Source organism: Vicugna pacos, chromosome 3 (assembly GCF_048564905.1).
Source record: "Vicugna pacos chromosome 3, VicPac4, whole genome shotgun sequence".
NCBI lineage: Eukaryota > Metazoa > Chordata > Mammalia > Artiodactyla > Camelidae > Vicugna > Vicugna pacos.
The window spans coordinates 51,178,401-51,199,092 of record NC_132989.1 but is presented as its reverse complement, the minus strand read 5'-3'; the positions used below and the strand labels follow the sequence as shown (position 1 = coordinate 51,199,092).

General features: G+C 37.2%; 1 protein-coding gene and 1 long non-coding RNA gene across 2 annotated transcripts in view; one reads left to right on the top strand and one right to left on the bottom strand.

The window, feature by feature from the left end:
- SLCO6A1 (solute carrier organic anion transporter family member 6A1) overlaps positions 1-1,089 on the bottom strand; it is a 74,734-nt gene extending 73,645 nt beyond the window's left edge. The window contains exon 1 of the mRNA XM_072958337.1: positions 549-1,089. Coding sequence (XP_072814438.1) covers positions 549-867 — 319 coding nt within the window. The 5' untranslated portion in view covers positions 868-1,089. The remainder of the gene's footprint in view (positions 1-548) is intronic.
- Positions 1,090-1,197: 108 nt separating this feature from the next.
- LOC140695610 (uncharacterized) overlaps positions 1,198-20,692 on the top strand; it is an 82,680-nt gene continuing 63,185 nt past the window's right edge. The window contains exons 1-2 of the long non-coding RNA XR_012071285.1: positions 1,198-1,337; positions 7,071-7,135. This is a non-coding gene — a long non-coding RNA (uncharacterized lncRNA). The remainder of the gene's footprint in view (positions 1,338-7,070; positions 7,136-20,692) is intronic.

Below are 20,692 nucleotides of genomic sequence, written 5' to 3'. Positions count from 1 at the left end.
GTTGGGTTCTCTGATATAGACTGAGGTCCCACTCCACCTCCTCAGCTCACACATAAGGAAACAAGACCCAGGCAGGAAGTACCTTGGCCAGTGTGTCTCAAAGTTCTGGGCAGAAGCAGAAACCTGGTGGTCACAGACACTTTTTTCAACTTTTTTAATCCCCCAGCTGATTTAGCCTTGAGGACTGAATGTCTCAGGGTTGGTGACCAAACACCGGTTAAATGACTCAGCAGTACCCTCTCCGCATCTGGCTATCTGGAGGCCAGGCCCCTTTCACTCACACTGTGAGGGGGGATTGCCTCAGTCAGGTGCCTGATGAGGTGAAGCCGTGACAGGAGCCCAGACCCAAGAGAGTGGCCGTTTAACCTGCTTTGATTCCAGACATACCTCGACAACGCTGGGGAGTGCAGCCACATTAAGCGGGGCCCCCACACGATTCTCTACACACACCTAACCCCTTCCCCCCTCCCCCACGTAGGCAGACCCCTGGCGCCCCCCTTCGCCCCCAACAGAGCCTCTCCTCTACCCAGCCCCCACCTCAGGCTTACCTTGAGAGATGACCAAGATGCAGAAAAAAACTAGGAAGAAGCGGACGTTGTTAAAACACGGACAGCGGGGAATAACCACACAGCCTAAGCCGCAAAGCCCCTCCAAACTCTCTTTCTGTTGTTCTTGTACCTTCTTGGTACTGGAGGGCGAGGTGTGAGACAGGTTGCTTTCCTTTTCTTGTAATTCTCCCTGGCTGGCTGGAATGGTCCTCAAGCCTGTGTTTTCCTCCCCAGCTTCCCCGGCCTGCAAGGGCTTGGGGACCTCGGCAGGCTCGGCCTGCGAGGCCTTGGGCTCCACTTCCGCTAGGTCTTCCTGCATGGCGCTCCCCGGGCCCGCTGGGGCGGGGTCCTGGCTCACGTCGGTCCCCGCAGGCCGGGCGGGGTGCGGGCGCGGCTCCCACTGGCGCAGAGCGGCCTGCTCTTCGAGCTCCAACCGAAAAGCCTGCGAGGCTCGGGCGCGGGGGCCAACGGGGCACCCGCAACCCAGACCTCCAGAGGGAATGTTTCTCCTTGGGCAGGAGGCAGACGTCCCGTGGGTAGGTTGACAGTTGGCCCGGCTGACAGTTGGCCCGGAGAACTTCCAGGGCTGTATAATTCTTTGCTCCCACGTGGGGGAGGGGGAGGGGTGGGGAAGCTAGTACTGCTGGATTCTGGTAACTGCTCACACAGACAGGGAACGCCACAGTAACTCTAATGGAAAGGATCCATTAGATGGTTTGATTCACTAGCATCAGAGGATGAGAGGGCAGGACCAGACATGCTCCTCCACCCAGGAGCAGGCAGGACCAGGTGAGGGCCGGGACAGGTGAGGTCAGGCCCAGGAGAGGGCAAGACCAGGAACTGTCAGGCCCATGAGAGCACAGGACCAGGAGAGGGCAGGCCAAGTAGAGGGCTGGAACAGGAGAGGGCGGGCCTAGGAGAGGGCAGGACCCAGTGAGGGTAGTCCCAGGAGAAGGCAGAACAACCAGTAGAGGACAGGTCCAGGTGAAGGCAGACCCAGGAGAGGGCAGGCTCATGTGAGTGCAGGCCCAGGAGAGGGCAGACCCAGGAGAAGTCAGGACAATGTTAGGGCAGACCCAGGAGAAGTCAGGACAATGTTAGGGCAGGCCCAGGGTAAGGCAGGAACAAAAGATCAGGCCCACGAGAGGGCAGGACCAGGTCAGGGCAGGCCCAGGAGAGGGCCCTAACCTTATCCTGCCTTCTCCTGGGCCTGCCTTCTCCCAGGCCTGCCCTCACCTGGTCCTGCCCTCTGCTGGGCCTGCCCTCTCCTGTGCCTGCCCTTACCTGGGCCTAAACTCTCCAGGGGTTTTACTGACCTGGGCCTACGCTCACTTGAGCCTGAACTCTCCTGGGACTGCGCTGACCTGGGCCTGCGCTCACTTGGGCCTGCCACACGTGCGCCTGCCCTCTCTTGGTTTTGCCCTATGCTGATCCTGCTTGCACCTAGGCCTGCCCTCTCCTGGGTCTGACCTCTCCTGGGCATGCTCTCACATGGTCCTGCCCTCTCCTGGGCCTGCCCTCACCTTGTCCTGCCCTCACCAGGGCCTGCCCTCACCTGGGTCTACCTTCACCCTGTTCCACCCTCTCCTGGGTTTGCATTCTCCTGGGCCTGCCCTCTCCTGGGCCATTCCTCTTCTGGGCCAAATATTATTAGATCTCTCTGCAGTGCTTTACGTTACATGTCATGCCTTTCTTTAGCACTTTAAGCCATCTTAAGCCATTCAAGAATTAGTTGTATTTTGATTTCATTAAACTAGGGCTAAGAATTGTGGTAGGAAAGGTATGTTTTCTTCGTGTCTTTTATTCTAAGACTTATTCAGTGTATGACAGATCTTTGTGGACACCTCCCTTAAATATTGATGTCTACCTATTACACAAAATTTGCTTTCTCTTGACTATTATCTATAGCTTTCTCTTCCTGGCAACACAACTCCTTTCTTTTTTCTTTTGCTCAGTTTTCCTTCTCTATTCTAGTGAAAGTGCTTTGATACCAAAATAAGTTTACACAGCATTCATTCATTTCACATGTATGAAATATGTATGTGTAATATACATGTATAGAAATAAATGTTACACTATAATGGGACTGTAGCAGATCCCTCAGTTACTTACATGTCTTGTTAAAATTAATTACCTTGTACTCCCCTCAGAAATAGCCCTGGAGTTGACGAATAGGTGGAATATAATTCGAGGAATTGCTCCAAGGTCCTGTTGCTCCTTCATATATCCTGCTTTGCTGTCTGAAATTCCACATGTCCTTTCTGATAAACATTGTAGTTCCAGAAAAATCCTGCTAAAATATAAGTATTTGCTTAATAATCATAAGCACGTTAACTCTTCAATACCTTAGTATAAACTTGTTTATTTTTTTTAAACAGCTAGTTGCCTAGTTGTGGAATGCTTTCTTTCCCTCCATTTATTATTCTTTCATTTGTCCTCACATTCAGCACTTAATGTTTGTTATATATCATGCTAGAGGCTGAGGAGACCAAAGAATCATAATAGTTCCCTTGGTCTAGCAGGAAAAAAGCAAAGAGCCATTCCATGAAGTCTTGTGGGGCCTGTCTCTTAGAGGGCTCCCTTAGAAAACTTAAATGATCTAAAAGAGAGATGTGCAGGTAAATTTCACTTACTGAAAGGATTCCTAGGGCATGCACTGAGATTCATGATGAATTTAGATACTATTCCAGGGTAGTATTTATTGATTTGTAGAAGTAGATGACACTATAGCATTGTCCAGTATGTAATAACTATCAAGAATATTTAGCAGTTAGAAGTTTACTTTAGTCCTAAATATTATTTCATGATGCTATAAGTACCTGTATTAAAAGTAACCTCATTCCCTTTTATCCATTCCACAAAAAATGGACAATTTACTGTAATTACACTTCTCAAATAGCACTTTGAGTAGTCGTATAAAAAGGATAAGAAAAATAGTATTAGGTTACGTGATTATTTGACAGCTCTAGGGAAACTTTTCAATTTAAAATTCCAAGTGATATAAGAAATTTTTATGATATTTGTAAGCCAACAAGTAGACATGTGAATATCCCACAACACAAGATATTCTGGAAAATATCCTCCCCTGCCCAGGATGAAGTAACAGGGACCAGATTTATCTTGCTGCCTGAAACAACCAAAAATAGACACAGTGTATTAAACAATGTAACTGTGATAATATTTCTGTACCTAGTTGACAGGAATAAAATCCTGATAATAGAATTGCTTATGTGGCAGTGTAGAAACAGAATACTTTCATATATTGCTTGTAAGATGACAAAATGGTGCAACTCTGATGAAAAGGGTATCTTTAATATCTAAAGCAATTGCAGATATGTTTGCCCTTTATGCCAGCACTTGTACTTCTTGCAGATCTTATTGCAGATATCGTGCCTACTGATATATTTACATTCGTAAGGCTATCTATATATACAACCACATATTATTTAGGTAACAACATGGACTAGTACTAGATGGAGGGTCACTACTAGGGGGCAAGCAAACTGGCAGAATTTCTGGTGATCACATGGGGCTAAGAGTGACAGCATTCTTTATCCTCTGGAGAAAGCTGACGAATTCTGAAGCTGTGTGAGGCTTAAGTCTAAGGAGGAAGGTATGATTTATCTCTATCTCTCCATCAAGATGCTCATTAAGAAAAGCTAGTTCTTAAATTCTTTCCGTTCCGTCCTTCATTATTTCAACCTGTTTATGTATTCTCTCTTGTGATAGTTACCATGGATTTAAACAAGAAGGTGGGTGAGCACTTTAAGGAAAAAAAGGTGAAATAAAAAAGGAAAAGAAGTGACCAGGCCCCTGCTGCCCCTGCTGCCCTGATGGACCTTGGATAGAGAGCAAATAAAAAAAGTAGTTTCACTAATAAGTATTCAATTGTAATATTAAAACATACTGCAAGGAAACTGTAGAAGATGCAATGAGAAAATTATGGTTCAATCTAAATTTGTCTGGGGATTCAGAGAGGGTAACCATGAAGAAATCGTATCTAAGCTGAGCTGTAAAGGTTGGGGGATGAGACTTTCACACAGCGGGAACAACATATGCAGACACTCTGAGTTGAAGAAATAGCTTTATAAGAGCTAATTATAAGAGCTGTGCTAAACAATGTCATAGGCAAAAGTTATGAGGTGGCATGCGATGAGGCTGATGAGATCAGGCTGACCTTGTAACTTTTTTTTTTTTTTACAGTTCTAGATTTTATCCTAAGAACAGTGGGAAGCCATTGAAGGATCCTAATGGGGCAGTGAAATAATCAGAATTTTACCTTAAAAAAAAATCACTTTGGCTCTAGGTGGAGAGTGGACTGAAGGGATAAGAATACTTGTTGGGAGATAAGTTAGGAAATTGTCACATTTTCTTCAGGCAAAACACACAAGCTTGGAATAGGCCAGTAGAATTAGGGATGAAGAAAATCAGAGACAAGGATACGAAAAAAATTTTTTTAAGTCACAGCATTTCATGATTGAATGTGGTGAATGAGGAAAAGTACTCTTTCAAGGATGACGCTTTCCAGGTTTTAGGCTTGAAAACTGCATGGATGATGATTCCACTTACTGTGACTGGGAGCACTAGGGGAAGAGCAACTTTTATGCAGGATAGGAACTTAAGTCCAGAACTTAAGAAAGATACGCACTGAAAACATAAAGCTAGAAGTCATAAGAGATATTAGAAGCTGCCTTTTACATTTTGGAAGAGTACTAACAAATGTTTTGTTTATTCCGTGAAATTCTTTTCTCTCAGTGGAGGTACTAGGAATTGAACCCAGGACCTCATGCATGCTAAGTATTCCATGAAATTCTTAAACCATCAAATCATAACCTTACTCCTTATACGAATACAAAAAAAATCACTTCATTGTTAAAAACATACTAATATTTTTCTTTAAAGTTTTGTTTTTTATACCTATTATTTATTGTTTTGCTGTTCATTTAATTGATTTGGAAAATCAATTAATCTTTTCATCTTCTTTTGTATATCACCTAGAAAAAAGGTTATAATCAAACTGATGATACATAAATATTTCTTAATGATTATACTTATGAATTACTGTTAGCTCGTTGTTATGCTTCAGAGAGCACCAATATCATATTACATGTAAGAAAATTGCTTATGCTAAATGAAACAGAACATTCAATTACAGTTAAGCACATGACCCACATTTCCACTTTATACCGAAAACTTTATACTGAAGTGTGGTTCTAAAATGTGATACTTTACTTCTTTTATGTGTCTTTAGTGAATCTGCTTCTAATAAAAGTTAAATTACTTTTTATTTAAAAACATTATCAGTTAAGAATTAGTAAATTTGTTTTCATTTTCCTAGTAGTAAACATTTCAGGAAAGAATATATATTTTTAGCAGGTTGATAGAGATGGAATTACCTCACTTTTCACAAAATAGTCATAAAATACTGTATATATGCTACATTTTAATAAATTGAGTCATTTTTGATGAAAATATTGGTCATATTTATTAGTCAAGTTCCAGACAAAGAAAACAAATGTTAAGCATAGAGTTTATTTAAAATACCCAATTAAAATGTAGCTTTTCTTTTTTACTTTCTAAAATGTTCAAAGGTTATTTTTTATTGTATTTTAGTTTATTTTCCAAACCATTAATATGTGATATTATTCATTATTTTTCCTTTTAAAACAAATATTTGATTTGACCAATATGAAATACAGAGATCTTCATTCTTTATATTTGAGAAAGTTATTTTTTATTTATTTTAGCTCTTGAATACTGAGGGTAAGAATCAGAGGTCCAACAGGAAAGAAATGGTACCCTCAATTTAGGACAGTTCAAGCAAGGTTGAATAAAGTGGCTATTTAACATGTGGGCAGGGTATAAGGAATCTCGAGGCATACTGCAATACTTCAGGTCTGTTACTATCCCACACCCAAAGGGAGACGGGGATAGGAAGGAGAGAGACCTGCAGAGGGGTCTACTTTGCCTAGGGACCCAGTTAGCCTGCCGTAACTCTGCAGGAAGGGAGCCTGAGAATGAAGACATTGACTTGACTTTCTTTCCTCAGTCTGGAGCACCCCGCTGGCAGAACTCAATCAGAAGCCAGAGACAAGAGCTATTGCTATAGTCCATTTAGGTCAGCCTCCCAGGGCAGAGAACCAGGTAGAAAAGGTAGAGAGTGAATCTCAAGAGGCAAAAGGAATAAATCTGAAACAATGGATGTGCACCTCAGAATGAAGAATGACAAGTGTGAAACGTAGTGCTAAGGTTTTTTTTTTCAGCAAAGGCTGGGGGAGAGGGTTGGGGCCATAAGTGACTATTCCCTGTGAAGAGCAAGAAACTTTGGGTTTGGTTGGCAAGGGGCAGGATATAGAGAAATGGGAAAAGTTGTAGTTCTTTAATTCAACCAGATTGAACTCTGTCAACTAGCTAAGGACTCAGTCTAACTGATGCACAGGAGAAAAGTTGACCCTGAAACTAGCAAACATCCTCTACAGCTAATAATACTGTTTTGATGATGTCGTTGCTATTTGCTTGCAGGATTACACCTGACAGACAACGTTCTCTGGCCTTGGGTGTGACCTGTGTGATTCTGAGACTATTTGGTATGGACTTTTTGCAATCTTTTATTACATTGAATTGTTCCTTTTTTGATTTATGTATGTGTCAACAAGTATATTCAGAATTTCAAATGAACAATAATGATTAACTGACAAAAACAAGTGAACGAAGGAGCTGCTTTACAGAATTTAGGAGACACTACTTAGTGCAAAAAGACAGTACTTAATGTAAAGCCCATTCTGTCATATAAAATATGCGTTAATATTATATTCAGTTAGGAGAGACAGTCTTTTTATCTTCAAGCTCATACAAGTGGTTTGATAAGCTGAAACAAAACACTTACGAGCACAGAAACTATATTTTACTTTGCTTGCATGTTTGAGAAGTCACTAACTTAGACTAGTACTTCTAAACATTTTCATTGCCAACGACACTGAATCCGATGTTTTAAAGTATTTATATCCAAAGAAGAAATTGATTTTGCTGAGGGGAATGTACTCTGTACTTCAGGCTTTCTTAAAACAGCAGAAACCTGCTTTCAAGTCTGCGTCATGACTCTATTAGGATCCCTGATTCAAGAAATTGATTAAAAATACTGGTGGGGTAAGGAAACAGGGTTAGACTGAATTGAAGACTGAAAGACATATGATAAATGGAGTCAAGAACGTAGAAAATTCTAAGTGCGGCTCTAATGAGCAGAAAAATCATTCTCTAGCTAGCTCAGTGTGCAGGGTTTAAGTTAGCTTTTTAAACTGAGAAAAATTAGAGCATAAGTTTTTTATGGTGGATCCTGATCCAGTAGATAAGGACAGATTCTTAATGGAGGAGGGAGCATAAGAAACGGCAAATGCTCGGTTTCCTACCTCGGAAAGGATGCCAGTGAGGCTGATGCGTTCTGGAATGGGAGAGAGTAGAAGAAGGTGATGATATTTTAGATATGACTGTCTTTAGATCTTGCAGAGTTTTGCCATCAGAGAATTTTAAGCAGAGGGTAGATATTTTCTGTCTTACATTTAAAAGATAACTCTGCTGCTGCTGGGAGAAATATTTATAGAAGATAAATGTGGAGGAAAAGAAAAAGGAGGCTTTTGCTGAAGTCTAAGTTAGACTTACGTTAAGTTGGATTCTGGGGATTGTAATGAAGAAAGAGAGAAATCAACTTATCCAAGATATATTTGGAGTTAGTGTTACAAAAAATGTACCATGGATTGGAAAAATATGGTGGGAAATAGAAAAAAATGAGTAGTATGTCTAGGTTTTTCACCTTGAGCAATTGTAAACAGCGTGCCCGCGCTCACTGAGATTAGAAATCTGGTGATGGGTAGTGTTTGACTGGAATCAGAAAGTCATGGGCATGAGGGCTCTGATAATTTCATTACATCTGTTAGTTCTGAGAACCCAGGTCTAATGCCTTTAGAGTGGCTTTTTGTTTATTTATTTATTTTTTTAATTTTAAGACTGTTCACTCACTTTTAGCTGAAAGCAACCATGTTGCTAAGGAGATGCTGTCTCTGTGAGTAAATAGACATTTCCCTCAGGCAGCACACAACTGTTCCTCTGGATTTGAGGTCTTCTGAAGCTAAGGCTGCTACCAAAACAATTATATTTTCAGTTATTTCTCTCAATATCTCGATAAATAACATATACATTGCATTTTGAAACTAATTTTTCAGTCACTGAAAATTTCACAATTTGAAATCTTTGGAGATACACTGAGTTCACAAAATCAGTATTTAGTATCTCTGTTTTAAATACTCTCTCTTACATTTTTCATTGAGAAATTAACAAAAACTTTGATGTGTGTCAACTAAACAACATGCATACCATTCTAAAAAAGATGAAATCCACTAGTGTTTTCTTAATATCTACGGAAATAAGGGTTTTTCAAAAACAGTTATGTTTCCAGTTATTAACAATTCTATCAATAAGTAAACTTTTAGATAATTTTAAATGATATGTTTATGGTGATGATGACTAAATATAGGTTTGATTTTAGGATAAAAATTATTCTGACCCCAACCTATAGTGTTTTCATGGAGAATTTACAATCACTGAATTTTTTATAGGGACTATAACTGGACCAGTAGTTTGGAGGCAGTAGAAATTGTTGGATCTATAACAAGACAAAAATGATCTACTTATTGCTAGGAGTATGTAATTGATAATTGTTAAGGAATGTAGAGAAGTAAAATTGTTTTTAAAAGCTTCTGGTTGTTTATAGTAAGGTATAGATATAATAAACTAAGGACAAATGGATACATTTATGATTAAAGAAGCCTTATTATACAGAAAATATTTTAGAAACTAAATTACTATACTATTAACCCCAAAGTGATAGTGGAACACATAAACTGTTACCCAAACTATCTCCCTATCTCCTTGTGTACGGTCCAACAGAAACAACACAGAATCCCAGGAGGAAAAGGGAAAGTCCCAACTTTGATTATGCACTTAAATGAAGCAGGAGTGGTAAGAAATGCAATATCTCAATTTCACAGACCTTACGTCTAGTGAAAAAAATTATCAAAGGCTTGAGGTTTATAGCGGATTAACCACCAATTGAATTTAATTGTTCCCATAGCCCTGGATTTTCCATACATTGTGATGTAACTGAATTTTTGACACAGACTGATGGCACTTGATATGCTAACTTAGACATTGCCAATGTCTTCTTTTGCATCCCATTAGTACCCAAAGAAAAAGACAAACTTTCATTCATGCCACAAAGCCACAAATATATTTTTGCAGCACTCCCTCACGGGTACCTAAATTCCTCTTTCATTTAGTACAAGGGAACAGGTCAGGATTTACTGTGACTACCACTACCCTATGATGCCCAAAGCTTTGAATGATAGATAATATTCAGTTGGCCATAGGATCAGAAGCCTAAGACTCAGTGGCTCTGACTTTGGTGTTATCACACCATCATCAGCAAAGTTGACTCATAAAACCTAACAAAAAAAGACTGCTTATCAAGTTTTGGGAGGACTATGTAGACAGATTCATAACGGTCCATCACTCTGGAAGTTACGGGAAAATTGTTTCCCTTCCCCTCATCCGAAAGCCAGCCTAGCATCTCTTTGGCTTCTTGAGTATTGGAAACAGCAGATGACACATTTGGGCATTCTCTTTAGTCTTTTGTATCAGGTAACCTACAGTGAGTATAACCCACAGACCTACACTGGAAGTTAATCAGCATGCTGTGGTATGCTCCCTACTCTGAGGTACCACACACCTAATGACCTATTTGAGCTACAAGTCTCCATGACTGATGATTTTTTCTGCCAGAGCCTTTGGAAAAGGAAGGCAACCTCTGCTCAGAAGCATCCTCGGTTGTACAGGACTCACTGACTCCCGGAAACAGCTGTATCTGAAGAGCAACTCTTAGCTTACTACTGACCTCTTGTCACAAGCAAAGCCCCGTCCTGCAGAGACTTCGTGATTTTTGTGAACTGATATTCTCATTTAAGATGAACCAAAACAGATTCACAACTAACCATTTGGCAAGCCTTACTTATCAACTGGAAGTGGTATATTAAAGCCACAGGGGTGGTCTTAAGAGATCTTCAAATCTTTAAAGAAACACCATCAGTAGATCACACAGCCCTCAGAAGAGTGCAGAAATCTCTTAAATGAAGTTACTCTTGGTTACTAAGGGGAGCTTTCCAGAGGAATTACTGACACATTATTATGTGCACCCTGAGGGCAGATATCTCTATTACTCTGAGAGTGACCCAATTAGAAAATGTGGTACAAAATTTGTCCCTGATTTTAGCTGAAATAATAAATGACACCAGCTCATCTGTGGAAAGCATTCTGGTCAGCCTCAGTCACTGATCAGTATTGTTATAGGTGACAGAACTGCCCAAAACTTCACCCTTGCAGGTCAGGCTTAAGGACACTCAAAAGACTCCATTGAACACCAGAGTCCTTATGGACATCATTACCACCATAACGTAAAGTACAACATCCACTTGGCTTTCAAGGTATGTGCTTCATTTGAAAGGTCATCCCAACCAAGCACAGGTGGTAGCTTGATTAATTATGATGCCACTACATGCCAAGAACTACTACCGATCTGATCAAAGAGCTGAAATTAAAGGCATAATAAAACCAATCCTAAAATTCCATTCTTTATAAATATATCTTCTGGGCTACTGTTGATATCAATTTCATAAAATTGTTGATCCAATCAAAAGAGAGAAACCACATAGTAATTTGAACAGGAAAAGTTTGATATAAAGAATTATTAACCTACATGCACCCCAATGTTCTTAGCAGCCTAGACATGGAAAAAACCTAAATGTCCATCAACAGATGACTAGATAAAGAAGTTGAGGTAAATTTATACAGTGGAATACTACTCAGCCATAAAAAAGAATATTTGCAGCAACACAGATGGACCTGGAGTTTGACATTCTAATTGAAGTAAGCCAGAAAAAGAAAAATACCATATGATATCACTTGCATGTGGAATCTAAAAAAAAGACAAATGAACTTATTTACAAAACAGAAACAGACTCACAGAATATAGAAAACAAACTTATGGTTACCGGGGGGAAAGGGGTGGGAAGGTGGGAAGGGATATATTGAAAGTTTGAGATTTGCAGATAATAACAACTATATAGAAAATAAATAAACAACAAGTTTATACTGTATAGCACAGGGTACTATATTCAATACTTTATAGTGTCCTATAATGAAAAACAATATGAAAATAAATATATATGTATAAGTATTACTGAACTGTTATGCTGTACACCAGGAATTGACACAACATTGTAAACTGACTACTTCAATAAATTTAAAAAAAAATTGTGACAGCTGGCAAAGAAAAATATCTAAAGGGCTTAGGTCCATTTTCACAGAGCAGGCAAAAAGGATGAGTTTGGAGCAAAGTGGCAATAAACTGATACTGATACTGATATATAGAGGCAATAAATTGACAAATGGATTCTAAAAGAGTTTGTATCGGCATCCAATCCTACATAAACTCTTACAGAAAAAAGAAGAAAGGAACACATCCCAATTAATTAATGAGGCCAGTATAACCTGATCCTGAATACAGACAAAAGCATTCCAAGTAAACTACAGACCAGTCTTCTCATTAAAAAAAATTCTTTGCAAAATTTTGGCAAATTGAATCCAGCAATATATAAAAAAGATAATAGGCCAATAACAAAGGTTTATCCCCAGAATGCAAGGTTGGTTAAACATCCAAAAATCAAAAAACACAATATATAATGTTAATAAAATAAATAAAAGAAAAACATATGATGGTCTCAATAGCTAATGGAAAAAAAACACTTGATAAAATTCAACACCACTGATGAAAATTCCTAACCAACTAAGAATAAAAGGAAACATCTGCAAACTGATAAAGGTCATCTACAGAAAATCTGCAGTTAACATATTTAATTGTGAAACGCTAAATGATTTCTACCTAAAAACAGGAAAAATAAATGAACATCTCTTTTCAAAACTTCTCTTCAGCATTGTACTGGACGACCCAGTCAGTGCATCAAAGCAAGAAAAAGAAATAAAAAGCATACAGATTGGGAAGAAAGAAGTAAAAATGTCTTAATTCAAGATCACATGATTATGTAGTTAAAAATCCTAAGAAATCTGCCACAAGACTTCTAAAACTAATAAGTTAATTTACCAAACTTGCAGGATAGAAGACCTAAGTAAGTAAGTAGATATATAATAGTCAGGCATCAGAACATTCAATACGGTTAAAATGTCAATTTTCTCCAAACATATAGAATCAAAGAATCCCCAATTAAAATCCCAGTAAGCTTTTTTAACAGAATTCAACAAACTGATTCTAAAATTAATGTGGAAAGGCAAAGTATCTAGAATAGCCAAAACAACCTTCAAAAAGAACAAAGTCAGAAAAATATCTGATTCCAAAACATACAATAAAACCAGAGTAATCAATGCAATACAGTATTTGCATCAATTAGACATATTAGGTCAACAGAATAGAGAAGCTAGAAATAGACTCAGAAAGAGATCTGAATTTCAGCAAAAGTGCCAAGGTAATGCAATGTGTTAAAAGACAGTCTGTTCGATATATCATGCTACAATAAAGTTTCTATATGGAAAAAATGAATCTTGACCCTTTCCATACACAAAAAAATCCATTCAAAATGGGTCAGAGATGTAAACATAAGAGCTAAACCATAAAACTTCTAAAAGACAACAAAGAAAATCTTCATGACACTGAGTTAAGGAATACTTTCTTTGACAGAAAACAAAAAGAATGAGCGATTAAAAATTAATAAATTGGATTTCAACAAAAGAAAACTTCAAGAAGACACAAGATAATGAAAAGACAAACTGCAGATCTGTGGGGAGAGGGAGAGAGGGAGGCAGGCAGGCACCGCCTGAGTCTGTTCATAAGGAATGATTAAAAAAACCCATATTGAAGTTCAACATACAGAATGAAGGACCCATATACGTTAAAACTTACATGGACAGCAAAAAAAAAAGCATAAATACAAAACAGAAATAGACTCATAGACATAGAATACAAACTTGTGGTTGCCAAGGGGGTGGAGGGTATGAAGGGATAGACAGGATTTCAAAATTGTAAAATAGATAAACAAGATTATACTGTATAGCACAGGGAAATATACACAAGATCTTACGGTAGCTCACAGAGAAAAAAATGTGACAATGAATATATATATACATTCATGTATAACTGAAAAATTGTGCTGTACACTGGAATTTGACACAACATTGTAAACTGATTATAAATCAATTAAAAAATGTTAAAAAAAAGAAAAAAAATTTTTTAAAATAAATAAAACTTTATGGTCCATGAGGGGGAAAAAAAACTCACATGGACATAAGAAACAGGAAAAAATGAGGAACTGCTGCAGATTTAAGAAGTGTAAAACATGACAACTAAATGTGACGTGTTTTCCTGGATTGAATTTTGTACTGAAAAGAAAAAGGAGACAGTATTGAGACAGTTGGCAATATGTGAATAGGATAAGTGTCTTTATAAAAGAGCGCCCAGAGAATTCTCTCTGTGAGATTAACAGAGTAAATCTTTAAAGTTCTCATCACAAGAAAAAAATTGTAACTATATGAGGGGATAAACTCTATGAGTGTTGACAACTTACAGTGATAATCATTGTGCAGTATATACATATACCAAATCATTATGCTGTACACCTAAAATTAACGCAGTGCTATATGTCAATTTTATCTCAATAAAACTGGGAAAAAAAGAAATAGTACAAAATCTATACAAGCTCTTCCAGAAAACAGAAGAGGGAACAACAATATAGTAACTGCAAGAAAGAGACTGAATAATAAAAACAAGGTATTACTGTTTCTATATGTGTTCATAATATTCCTTAAGAAAACAAATCTGAGTTCTCACAGTTATACTACTAATATTTCAAACTATAAGGATAAATGAGTGTGGAATGAATTTGTTTATATGTCAAGATTCTACTATCATAACTCAATAAAATTCTGTTCTTGCAGAAAACAATGGCACTAGAACAGCCCCTAACTTTTGCTAGTGCAGTATGTTAAATTTTTTTAACTACAACATACAATAAAAAGTATGTTTTACACTGAAACTCAGTGCACATATATACACAACCATAATGTGTATGTGTGTGTATATATACATATGTGTCTATGACTGAAACATACACACATATATATATAACTGAAAAATTCTCAAAAACAACACATTATAAATTAATTTTTTAATACTTGTAGCAATCTTCTAAATGAAAAACACAGGCCTAGAATATTTTCCTTTCTCCTAAGGGTTTCTCAATCAAAAGTTTCAACAAACTAACTGAGGTTCTGCAGACTTAAAACTATTCCAACACAGTATGTGCTCTAGACACAATTCCGTCTTCAGGTTTAGGTTCAGACAACTAAATTAGCTGTATTTAGGTGGCATACCCTTGTTTTTCAATTCACCAGTGTTTTCTTTGCATAATTTATTAAAGTATTACTATTCACTTCGACTTCACTGTCTCTCAATTCAAGTTTTATCCGTGTTGTTCATGACAGATAAACAGACTTTTGTTAAACATCTAGTGGAAACAAACCAGTTAACTGCAGGCTTTCTTACACCTGTGCTGAAAGGAAATTTAATGTTTTGGGGATAACTGTTGATGCATTAGTTAGTACAAAAGACAGCTGTGAAGACAAAACGAGGTCCTAAAGTTTTATGGAAATAATGTAGGTTCTATGATGGCAAGAAAGGTTTCTAGCACAGTGTAGTTGCAGGATAGATGTTTAATAAAACATAATTTTTGTTATGAGGCCATCAGATGCATTTTAATGTTCAATATTTTGAGCAGTTAAGAGTTAACTCTTCTCCTCAAATTCCTTCAGTACTGTATTTTCTATTCTTTTCTTTCCTTCACCTGTTTCCTCTGAAAGTAATAACAACATAGCCAATGTTAGGTTTGAAATGGTCACTACCTGAAAAAACCTGTACAAAGCAAATCCTAAATGGGAGCTCAGTGACAGACAGTCCTGGTATGACACTGACTGCCAGTTTGGTTCTTAATTCCATCCTTCTTTGATCTATCACATATATCTGAAGGGATAATTCTTAATGGACCTTTACGACACACTCAATGTTTTATTGACTTATAATTGGTTGGGTCCTTGTGCGCTCAGCAAATTTCTATCAATTCTACAGTCTCCTCCAGATCACCAGCTAAACCAGAGATCCATAACCTTGACTTCTCATTAGAATTACTTAGGAAGCTTGTGGATCTCATGCTCAGGTCACATTCCAGGCCAATTAATTCAGAAACTAGTTATGAGACTCAGGAATCATTATTTTTAAAACTACATCAGTGATTCCAATGTGCTGCCAAGTTTGAAAACCACTGATGCAAGAATGTGGCCACCCCCGTGGCTCACTCTGAAATATGGTATAGATGCAGAAATCCCTGTTAAGAAAAAGAGGATGAAGATCTCAACGATAACATTTACTTATGACCCATACCACAGTCCAAACTTGCTTCCCTCTCCTGTGGTCTTGATTCCTGTGCTTTGTATGGTAAATATGAACCCTATAATCTGGACTACCAAAGTCTAAAATATTCCGAGAAGACCTATTCAATAGAAGCTGGTTACCAGTGGGAAAGGGAAGTGGGGAGGGGCAATATAAGGATAGGGGAAAAGGGGGCTGTATGGGGTTACATGGAATTGTGTGCGTAAAGCTTCTGAAAATTGTGAAGTGCTATAGAACTGAAAGGCTCTTTAATTCAATACAAAAAAGATAGCATGCATCTCAATTAAATATCCAACACCGTATTCAAATCACATACTTATTCTAGTAGAAGGTAGTTATTTATAAATGGAAAATGTACTACATTTGGACTCAGAGACCGAGGTCAAAATCCACCTTTCTTACTTATTAACCTTATGTCTTTTGCAAATCACTTCAACTCTCTTAACCCAAGAATCTTTATTTATAAAATAAGGATTCTCCCTACCCTACTTATTTCATAGGATTGTTGTGAAAATCAGAGGTGACAGTTCAAGTGAAAATGAATTAAAACTACAAAATATATAAATTTTAATTTAAAAATAAAGTAAATTTTAAAATAAAAATTTTCAGTTATTTAAATTTTTTTAAAATGTTAACAAAATAATTACAGTTCTTTTCTCCAATGTTTATTGCCTGGACTTAACTCTAGTTTAAAATAAAGTCTGGTTCTTCATCACACTAAGATCTTAGGAGGTAAACTGCTTTGCTAGGATACATTTCCATTTCTAGATTCTAGGATATCTTGTTGGATTTTCAAAATTGAAAAGGAGGAGGAAGCAAAAAAGAGAACTGCAGTTTGTTGTGTGCCTACTCTCTGTCAATCACCATATGAGGTATTTAGCATTTCACTCAGTTTTTCAGATACACTGGCTCAGGAAAGTTAAGTCCTTTGCTTAAAATAACACATGGATAAGGAGGGAGCTGGGAGTTCTACATTTTGATCTAATTTAAGGGGGTTCTTGACAAGGGGCGATTTTATGCCTCTGGGGTCATTTGGTAATGTCTAGAGACATTGTTGTTTGTCACAACTCAGGGTGAGGGGTAGGATGCTGCTAAACATCCGACAGTGCAGATGAATAGTTCCCACAACAATTATCCAGCCCTAATTGTCAATAGTGCCAAGGTTGAAACATCCTGTTCAAATTTCAAAGCTCATGTTCATTCTACCATATAATATTGAAAATAAAAGCCATATCTAAGTTTAACTCTTTCACAGTATTCAGCTGTCACAGATATACCAGCTACAATCTAAGGTGTATTCTCTCTGTGTTCTGAGTACCTCTGGAAGCTCCATTTGAAGATCTCACTAAGTTATCTTTTCATTAAAGCAATAAAGAAGGCTCCTGGAAAAATTTCATGCTAATCAATCTAAGGAAAATGACTCAAGGTCAGAGAGCAGGGAGGATTTTCAGACAGGCTGTATAGGTCTGTTACTCAGATCATGCCCTGGCCTCTTCTCCCTCACCCCTACCAAATAGCATTGTGTCCTAGTGAGAGAGGAATGCAAGCAAAACTAAAGGGGTTTTTCATGTAATTCTAAGGCACAGGGAAGCTCTATAATAGTATAACACCAAAGAGAGGAAAGACTACTACTCCTTTTTGGAGTTGCCTCTTGGAATATGATGTGGATACAAGAATAAGAGCAATATTATGCCCCAACCTAAGTTTGAGCCAGACAGACTTCATATTTGGAATCAGATCACACCAGAGCATAATAGTGTTCAAGAATTTGCAGCTTCAAAATACTTCTAGGGAACTTTGGCAGCCAACAATAACTCTAGAGATGGAGAAAAGAAGAATATAAGGCCAATGTTTTTGTATTCCTTGACTCTGTAAATGGCACCAACATCCACTCAATTAAAGTCGTGGTAGTCATTCTTAATTTCTTCCTCTTTCTTACTTCTGGGGCACTTCAGACCCAGTGATAGAAGAGGGTTTCCAGTATTGCAATCCATTTACTTTTTTTTAACCCGCTGAGACTCTATGCAATATTTTACTGGAATAAAGGATTCTACAGTTCAAAACTATTTTGAAACCCATGATTTTCAGGATAAAATGTGCAAGGTTCGTCATGCTCTGGCTACTGTCTTCTGACTGACTTCACCATAACTTTGATCTTCATGTTCCCGCTCTACTCAGTTCATTGTGATTCCCAAAGACTTCATCCTACATTTTCACTTTGACCATACAAATCTCCATTAAAACAAGCATCTCATTGTTTCTGCATATATATTTCTCCTGCAAATGAAAGCATCTTACAGTGCTTAGCACTATGAAGAATTGAATTAATATTTGATTATTAATTAACTCATTCACTAATTAAAAGGCAGATTGCTCTGTGAAGCCAATGACTACAACCTATGGAAATTAATAGTAATAGTTAGGGAAATCTTTAAAGGATCATAGTTGAGCATATTATTGGGGTGAAGATAAAGTCAGAGAAGTATTATCATTGAATTGATTTACCCTTGAAAAACTGCAGAAAACAAAGATTTCATGAACAGAAGATTTTAAAAGAACTATTTGTAGCTAGAAATATTAGACTTCCAACTATGATTCTACAAATAACGTTTTACTGTTTAATATCTGCATATTTCTAGATTTTCATCTGTACTGCTTACTTGGGTAGCATTAGTGCCTTATCAAGGGAATTGAGAGATATGGTCTCCCTCCCTTTCATTCTGATTTCTTGACCTTTAACTTGCTTCCAGGGTCATTTAAGTTATCCTTCTTGCAAGGAAACAACTGTATGATCATGTAGTCATATTTTAAATACCCAGTGATGTTTAAAATAGGCATTGAGAAAGTAAAATGATGTAGCTTCTTAAGAATCTAACTCTGGAAATCACTACTGGAAGCAGTAGGTGATAGTCATAAAATGGTATGTCCTCTTCCCTGTATGAGACAGCATGTGCAGATGGTCAGGGCAACCACATCTATGGTGTTACTTATTAGCATAATTGAATCCTGAGGGAAAGATGAGGTCCTAGGGGAAGTTCTGCCCATGGCTTTTTGTGGTTGCTGTTCTGATCACAAAAATTGTTTTAAGTCCGAAGGAGTGTCAAAAAGAAGTAATAAATGATTCTTCACTAACTTATTTTTAGTTTTAGCCAGAAATGAGGCCTTTGAAGTTTTTAAGTCTCTAAGGAACAAGTTATAGAGCAGTGCTGTCCAATAGAAATAAAATGTCAGCACATATGTAAGCAAAATTTTTCTAGTACCCACCATAAAAAAACAAAAAGAAACAGGCAAAATTAATTTGAATAATATATTTTCTTTAACCAAATATGTATGAAATATTGCCAATCAATATTATAAAATCATTAACTATTAATGAGGTATTTTACATCTTTTATTCCTACTAAGTGTTCAGTATTTAGTGTGTACGTTACACTTACAGCACATCTTAATTTGAACTAGCCACATTTCAAGTGCTCAATAGGCACATGTGGCTGGCGGCTACTGTAATGAAGAGTGCAATTACCAAGGTTCCTTTTCAGTTCTAAACAGTCATGTCTGTAAGTTATTTTGGGGCCGAAATTTATTTAGATCACAGAACTAACTATTTTTAAATTTTAATTATTAATTATTATTTTAATTATTATTTATTTTAACTATTAACTATATAACTGTTGCTTTTCTGTCCTATATCATTTGTAATTTACTATAAAATGAGGTTTTTTCCATTTTTACAATAAATTTGTTTTTAAAAGCCAAGCTAAATTACTTGGTTGTGTCTTTTTAAATCTCAGCACTTACTCAAGTGGAGAAATGTCTAAACACAAGGTTTTTATTACCTAATAGAGGGTACTACTGTCCAGTTACAAGAATTGTATCCTCACTATTTAAGGAAAAATAGTGGCTCTTTGTTTCTTGCCTTGCACATTTAACCTTAGTGAACACCATACTCAACAATCCATGTTGATTCTCTTCATATGGTGGTACAATATTAACATAGAATTCCATTGTATGAATTTAATATAACTTATTTAGCCACTCCCACAAGGATGAAATTGGCCTGTTTCCAATTTTTGCTCCAATATTGAAATGAACATCTTCATATGTAGAATATTTTCTGGAAAGACAGATCACTGATTTAAAACAGCAACTCATAGAAAATTTATATAAGAATTATAAAACATATTCCAATTTTGGAAATACTAAATGTGAAAAAACTATTTGTGAATCTATAAAAGAATGGATAGTAAAACCCATTTGCATGTTTTCTAGAAGTTAACAAGTGACTATTGCATAAAATTCCAATATAGGCATTGAGATGTACCAACTAAAGTAGTCTCTGATAAATTTAGCAATCTAAGAGCTTAGGATATTCCAAGAGACCAGATTGAATTAAACTATGAATGTTTATGAGGTGCTGTTAAATATCCTCCATATAATATTTATTTCAGCTAAAACCTCTAAACATGTATATAGGAAGAACTGCTCTCTAAAGTAATCTGTTAAGAGTGACTCATGTAACTCTGCCAAATGAGTCAACAGCAGGTAAACATAATGATACAAATTACTGTAACGTAGTTTTATACAGGGA